The 8,396-nt window shown below is 36.3% G+C and overlaps 1 protein-coding gene across 4 annotated transcripts in view; it reads right to left on the bottom strand.

The window, feature by feature from the left end:
• Positions 1-454: 454 nt before the first annotated feature.
• S2P (membrane-bound transcription factor site-2 protease) overlaps positions 455-8,396 on the bottom strand; it is a 243,114-nt gene continuing 235,172 nt past the window's right edge. For all 4 annotated transcript variants that reach the window (XM_053787480.2, XM_053787482.2, XM_053787483.2 and 1 more), the window contains one exon: positions 455-5,856. In XM_053787480.2, the coding sequence (XP_053643455.1) occupies positions 5,400-5,856 (457 nt within the window). In that variant the 3' untranslated portion in view covers positions 455-5,399. The remainder of the gene's footprint in view (positions 5,857-8,396) is intronic.

The following is an 8,396-nucleotide window of genomic DNA, read 5'->3' on the forward strand; positions in this document are numbered from 1 at the left end:
CCAACAAGCTACCATACCAAGAGGTTGCAATACTTAACTGGAGTGGGGAAAAATTTGATTTTGATGCCGGTAAGTAAATTATCATTCGCTTGTATTGTTTGCTGTAACATGTATGGGGTTGTAGATGAGAAATATCCAATTTAGTCATAATTTAACTTAGGGTTTAAGGATTGTTTACCCATGAAACAGTTTATATTAGGTTTATTAATATATACTAAAACCATTTATTTATGAACATTGGTATGGTTGGGGCAAGTTGACTCAACAAAAATGGGGCAAATTGGCATTGGCATTTTGACTGACACACCAGCGAAAAAGACACTGGAAAAGATATCAAAAGAAGCAAAGAAGAAACAATCAAAGAAATCGAAACATGTTCATGGTGACGAGGAAAGTTCAGATGGAGAGGACAGTCTCTGTTTGGTATGTATGGGTCCTTTTTCCAAAAGCAAACCACGAGAAGTATGGATACAGTGTAGAATGTGCAAGTTGAGGGCCCACGAAGCCGGCACTGATGAAGAATTGTTTTATACATGCCCCAACTGTGACTCAGATGATGATTTTGATTAAGTTCACCTCAGGTGTTAAGTATTCTGTGCAATTATTATCTGGAAGTGCAATTATTTTCAATTGAATGTATAACACCTAGTCAGCTTTTAATTTTATTTTATTAAAAAAGGTTTCTTTGTTTTCTAAGGCAAGATTTTTAAGTTTCTATGGAACTGAATATTCTTGAAATGAAACATTATGAATAATCAGTATCTAAATTTACTGTTACATATTCCTAATTTACTATTACCATTTGCTGTGCCAACTTACCCCATACACGGGGCATGTTGGCACACGGGAATTTTTTTTTTTTCTAAAGAATGCTGTGCTTTTGTTTCAAAAGAAAATTATTTTTTTATTTCTTGAAATGTAAGATGAAGATTTATATTTTTCACTGGAAGTATAAAATTACTAAAATCGTTTGTTGTTTTTCTTTCAGCACCGGAAATGTAAAAAGTGTGCCAACTAGCCCTGGTCTTCCCTAAGTCAAACACTAATGAAAGCATAAATGAGAGCACTGAACTTTTTAATATATCCATAAATATATGCATTAGAATTTAAAGAATATTACATCAATTAATATCAAAATATCATTGTGCTGCTATAATCAACAAGATTAGCTAGTGCTCACAGTACTGTACATAGATATTTAATGCATGGAATCTCATCCTCAAGACAATGGATGCTTGTCTGACTTGTGTACATATCCAAGAACTGTTCCACAGACAATATGAAAAATGTAACCAGATTGATTTACCAATGAACAAAGTTCTGCATCTCCCAGCAATTTGGAAACATCCAGGTGTCGATAACACTACTAAACATGCCACTAGACTGGATAGCCTTTATTTATATATAAACAATACCTGTATTTTTTTCCAGAGGTACATAAAAAACTGCACAATACAAAAAGCCCACAATTATGCAGCACCAAGAAGAAAAGATCACCAACATAACCAGGTACCTTAGGTTTAAGTTTTGAAATTGGTGATATAACTAGCAACCCACCAAGTATACGGTGCAGAAATTACTGTAACACTGACAACTATATAAAACAAAAATTTAAGTAACAAATGAGATTAACAGTTATTTAAGTGATAAGGCCAAGAAAATCCCCATTCACAACAAACCCATAAATTGGAAATAAAAATTAAGACTGATTCCATCCATCCTAGACCATTCTCAGGATAGTCTGACACATTGTTCAGTTTGTATTTATAGTTTGTGAGTTTACTGTGAGTTTTCCAGCCATGGTATTGCAACTTTTTATTTAACACAATCTCTTGTACACTAATATCTAAGATACATGACATCATGGCAATAAAAGAAGGTATTCCCAGTGTTAGAATTCTCTTATCTAAAATTATTTTTTAACAAAAAACACCCCAGAATATATCAATCATCTCATGTTGACTTATCTAGCCTTTTCTTGAGAGGCCTTTAGTTAGCCAGACAGCACCTACTTCAGTCATCTTGCTTTGTGCCTTAGCTATTTATGCATATACAGTATTATGAGTTAATTATGCAGTAATGGCTAATCAGGAGGATCATTCTACAACTCTTCAGAGTGCTGGTGATTACCAAACATATAGTAGCATCATTAACCCATACTACACATCCCCCTCTGTTCTGGAAATAGAAAGTGACCCCTTGGGTCACATGCTGTCTATATCACTTTACTGACCATAACTGCAGAGCACATCCGAAGTATCACTGGACTGAATTTTAAAAAATTCTGAGCAAGTCTGTGGGCTATACATCTCATGTAGAAGTAATGGAACCTAAAGTGGAAACTTCTTATGATTACAGTGGGGTGAAGGCCAAGAAGTATCATGTGCAGGATATGAAATAGCAGTAGTTGTCTTGACTGTAGAGCAAGAGGAATGCAGTAGGGTGTCACAAGAATGACTTACAAGTTAAGAGAAATCAGTTGTATCCAATAATGGTGCAGGGGAATTACTAATACTCAAAAAACAATAAGTTTGGCTCAACCCACTATCAATTCCAACAAGAAAATGTTTAAATATTTACTAAAACAAATGATCCCATGGGCTAATAGAGAGGAATAAGCGAGTGACCAATAGAGAACTAAATGTAGCCACAGGACCAAAAGGGTGCCCAATCACTGATGCTCTCCACCAGACTGAGCAGCAGTGCAAAATCAGCCATTGATTCAGCAAGGCCATTACTAAACCTCCCATTTGACCTATATCCCCCATCAAAGAAGCATGTTGCCCAACTTAGGGTTGCAGTGCCACAAGTGGGTCCAATTTCCAGGCCAATGGAATTATGGCAAATGAACAGGGCAGTGCTTACTTTAGTTTAGTCTCCATCTGTCATGGTCATCCCAAGAGAGCTGAACTTCACCCAGCACAGACCATAATAACATAGACTGTAATACCTACAACATATGTAAATGAATTGCCCTCAGGAAGATAGCTACTGAATAAGTGATGGTTAATTTTTTTTTTTTTTTTTTTTTTTTTTTTTTAGGTGGGAAATGATCAAAGTGGTATAAAATATTTACTTCATGCAACATTGGGGTAACTTTGTCTTAATCTCAACTTCTCACATTTCAATTGTGTGTACACATGCCAACACTGATCTAGAATGTAATACAGTAATTGCTAGAGACTGCATTGTAATTTAAGTCAGTCAGATGATCCCAAATTCTCAAGCTTTCTAAATGGTGTACATCTCTACCTGTTAAAACCCTTGTGTACATCCCTACCTGTTAAAACCCTTGATAACTACATTCACCAGAATAACAGCAACATATGCTTCCTCATTAGACTAAACATAGACTAACATAATTGCCCCTACAAAAAGCAAGTATACTCACTGACAGGATAACTGACCACATTCCTATCTTTCTAATTATAAAATCACAGATGCATCAGAAAAAAATTGTTACTGTCTACAGTAATACATAAAGTTAAGAAAAATAACTAATTAGTACACAAAACACTAATAGAGATGTGAGTAGCTTCCTCATTTATATGCAAAACCTCTACTATACAGTTTGCTACAATCTTAGCAAATCACAACAAAAATAAAAAAAAAAAAATCTGGACTGTCTACAACCATACTTAGATCCATTCAGAAAAATTATCTAACAAAAAATAAAAAATTCTGAGCTACCACTTTCAACTAAGATCATATGTAATAATAAATTTTTGAGTATTGTATGCAACTCTTGGCATGAAGTCTACACCTTCATAAACACTTAAGAAAACTTGAGTAGGTACAGAATTTGCCACCAGGCTGGTCCCTGAAATAAAGGACTGAGCTACAAGTTAAAACTAACAATGCTTAAAGAAAGAAGACACAGGAAATATAATCACAACATACGTGAGATTCAGGGAACACCAACAGGGTGTGCAAAGATAAACTGTTCTCAAGACTGAGGAAGAAACTCAAATGGACGCTGAATACTTAAATCAGCTAGATGCAAAATTTCACTTCTTCACTAGGATAGCAAGTGCATAAAATGCAGTAGGAGAGTCACAGTGAACTCCACAAATAAGTCAAGTGTAAATACAACAATATTCATAAGGTTAGAGAATCATCACATTAAACCAGTGTTAGCTAAGAGCCGGACTAAGGAGACAACATGCTTCAAGCAAACTCGTAATCTGTACATAATCTGGCATTAGAGAATGCACGTGGTGAGTATGGTGCAGCTTTATACATTCATGTTCACTGCATTGCATAGAAAATGAGACCCCTACATATGAAGGCTACATTGCCAATTCCAATACAAAGTTTTAAATAAATAAGGTTTAGGTTAATACAGAGACATTGTCAAGATACCATCCAAAAATTTAAATTCTCTATAATATTTGCTTACTATATTATGTAGATTAATTGATATTGGTCAGTAATGACAGAACAACATGTAAACAGCCAGTTCTCATACAAAACATTTCAAGACAAATCAGCTTGTTTTTTTATCTTGCACATACTAAAACAATACGCAAACAGTTTTGTTTGTTGCATTTATTTGAGTTTATTTATAGCAGTCATTTTTTCATATGTATGCCTTAGAAATGACAATGAGCAAGAATAACACTACAAATATATTAATTTAAAAGGAAATGTAGAAAAAATGATAATCAGGCATGAGTAAATGAAAAAATAAGAAAAACGAATTTTAAAACACTCAAAAAGCCCTGTATAGGTGTAGAAAATTTAGAAAATCATAAATGTTATTGTATTTGAAGAATAACCATCAATGGGGAAGAGGGGTAGCCCATCTACCTTTTTTCTGAGGTGGAACACAGAGAGAAATAAATGTAATCACTATCATAAATATATACACATATACATACAATGGGGTGTTTTAGCAAATTTTAGGCTTCAAACATTTAAGATTTGTACTACCAATTTTCATTTTTAGTGTTAGGTAGTCTTGGTATATATACATAGTTCTGCCCATACTAAGGAAACTAAACATTATATTGTAATAAAAATAAACTTTCTTCAAAATCACAGATTTTTAATTAGTTATTAAGGCTTTACCTTTCTTGTGCTTATGTGCTATTATGTAAAAACTATTTGCATTTGAAGAAATACCACCCCAGTAAAAACACCAGGAAAAATAAATATAATGGATACAGGCTACCTAAATATTTTTGTTCATCATATATTAAAAAATTTAATAAATTTAAATATAATCATATGTCTAAAAATTTACATTTTGTCATACAAAATGAGGCATAACTAATGTTTTATAAGACTAGATACTATTAGAGACATAATCATCGCTAATCTTTCATAAAAACTGGACGTGGCATATAGAACATGCCATATTATTACAAATGTACCAGATATCACACTTCCAGCCTTTCTTATATAATACTCCAAACACCAATTAAAATATTTGAAAATAACAACATAGTTCCAATTATCGTAACAATTACATGAATGATTTTTCTGGTCACTTGATCACACCATGGAGCTAGAAACAGATCAATGACTGCACCAAAAATCCAATAACCATCCAAATATACAACAGGCACCATGTTAAGAACCGCTAAAGCACCCGAGAACTTCACCATATAATCACAGTATACTTCAATTGTGTTGGGCCAAGTGAGAGAAAGGAAAGAAAACTTGGGGATGTAACTGGTCAGTGTCACAGTGTGATATAAATAAACAGGAGGACCCAGATAAAGCACATCTTCCTTATGCTTCCCATTAATTCCTCGTCTGCTTATCTGCAGAAGTCTTGAGGCGTTTTTTAAAGATGGTGCCAAGCAATGGGTGTCAGTAGGGCAGGAACGAGAATTAATACAAGTCTTGGTACTGAAAATAAATAAAATATTAGCGAAGAATAAAAGACAAATTACCAAATTTAAAAAGAAACACTTTCATTTTTCTTTTTAGGTCACACAGCCTCAGTGGGATATGGCCGGTGTGTTAAAAAAAAAAAAAAAAGACAATACTGTACTAGAGATGGAACAATTCGCAAATAACTAGCACATCAGTTTTTGTAACTCACTGGCCATCTGCCAAAGCTGGGTATTATTTTTTTTTTTAAATACTGGCTGTCATCCACCAAGGTAGGGTGACCTGAAAAAGAAACACCTTCACCATCATTTATTCTATTACTGTCTTGCCAGAGGTGTGTAGGTAGTACAGTTAGGTTGCCCTTCCAAACTGCAAATATTCCCATCCCTCCTTTAGAATGCAGGCACTGTACTTACCACCTCTAGGGTATTATTATTATTATTATTATTATTATTATTATTATTATTATTATTATTATTATTATTTTTAACACATCAGCCATTTCCCACCAAGGCAGGGTGACCCATTTTTCTTCTTGATTTTAATAATTTATATAGGAGATGGGGTTATTAGCCCTTTGCTCCCAGCATTTTAGCCTCCTCTCACGACACAAATGGATTATGGAGGAAAGATTTTTTTCCTCTTCCCCATGGAAAATTATTATTGTTATTACAGCCTTTTCTCACTTAGTGATGCACTTGTTAACCGATGCCTTGGACTTATGATGAGCTCCCTGACCAGTATTCATACATAAATAATGCATATTAGAGCTGATTTCCTCTATTCTGTTTATTTCAATATACAGTACACTACTGTATAAGCATTTACAAATATGCCAGAAATGTTATAAATGGTGCAAAGGTGACATGAAAACAATATCAAAGATGGCTGACACAAACTCACTACCATTATAGTATGCTCCTCGCTTAGCGACGAATTCGTTTAACAACGTGGTCTCAGGAATCAAACTCCGTTGTTAAGTGAGGAGAGGCTGTATTATTATCATTATAATTAAATTTTTTAACACACTGGCTATCTCCTACCAAGGCAGGGTTACCAAAAAAAAAAAATGCTTTCACCATCATTTACACGAGTATTATTATTAACCCTTTGACTGTCGCTGTCGTATATATACGTCATGGGAGATACCGTGTTTGACGTATCTATACGCATAAATTCTAGCGGCTTCAAATCAAGTGGGAGAGGGCTGGTAGGCCTACATGAGAGAGAATGGGTCTCAGTGGTCAGTATGCACCCTGTGAAAAAAATCTGGGACCCAGCGGTGCATTGTGGGAACGCCATCTTGGTAGTCCATTTTCACCATGCCTCGCGGTAAGAAGTTCCTCACTCCTCGGCGGATTGGAGGTCTTTTGTTCCCAAGTGATAGCTCAAACAGTGATGATAGTGTCAGTGAAAGTGAATTCCCTGGTTTTGAAGCGGGTGTGACCGAGAAAATTACCCAGGATAACATAATTAGTGATGAAAACCCAGATGACCCACAACCTTCCACCTCTGGTGCTGGGCCGGCTCGTTCATGTTCACCTGTACCAGGACGAAAGAGGAAACTATTTGCCCGTGTACAAGACTCAGATGTGAGCAGTGCAAGTGATAGTGATAGTGATTTCAAGGTTATTGAAAGCAGTTCTAGTTGTGACAGTGAGGGTGAATATTCCCCAGTGAAGCAGCAGTATATACGACGTCGCATGCGGTCTGGTAGTGTGCCACATGCTCTTCCAAGAGGAAGGAGTACATCTCGGAGCACATCCCGTGGCCCTACACCACGTCCTGATAGTGAAGATGACGATATTGTTACGATGGGTATAAATGATGTGAGTGAGGCAGCAGGCGGTGGTGGTGATAGTGATGGTGGCATGAGTTATGTGACACCAGCAGCGGGCCACGCTACTACCCGCGCTGCTGACTCTGCACAGCTACTACCAGCCTCGCCCGACCCCACACTCCCACAACCACAACCACAACCTGCACAACCACAACCACATTACAATATCCAGAACGCACCAGCTGACCGTATCTGGGATTGGCAGCAAGATGACGAGTTTGTTCCCAATCCCCATGACTTTGATGGAGGACAAAGTGGAATACGGCCATCATGTACACTTGGGAACAATCCCACTGAACTGGAATGCTTTCAGTTGTTCTTTGATGAACCCCTGATGGACATTATTGTCAGGGAAAGCAATACATACTATGAGTACACCATGGCAAACACTATTCTGTCACCAAGATCATGCCTACACCAGTGGAAGGACACAACTGTGGCAGAGATGTATCTGTTCTTTGCCACAATAATGCTTATGCCACATGTGTATAAGCATAGTGTCAACACATACTGGGCGATAGACCGCCTGATTTCAACCCCTGCTTTCAGCGACATTATACCAGTGAATAGATTTGTGTTACTGTTACGTATGTTACACTTTTCAGACAAAACCAGGCCTGACAGAAGCGACAGGTTATATAAGATCAGACGTGTGTTTATGTACCTGAAACAAAAGTGCTGTATGTATTTTTATCCCTTCAGGAAGCTTGTTATT

The sequence above is a fragment of the Cherax quadricarinatus genome, chromosome 39 (genome assembly GCF_038502225.1).
Source record: "Cherax quadricarinatus isolate ZL_2023a chromosome 39, ASM3850222v1, whole genome shotgun sequence".
NCBI lineage: Eukaryota > Metazoa > Arthropoda > Malacostraca > Decapoda > Parastacidae > Cherax > Cherax quadricarinatus.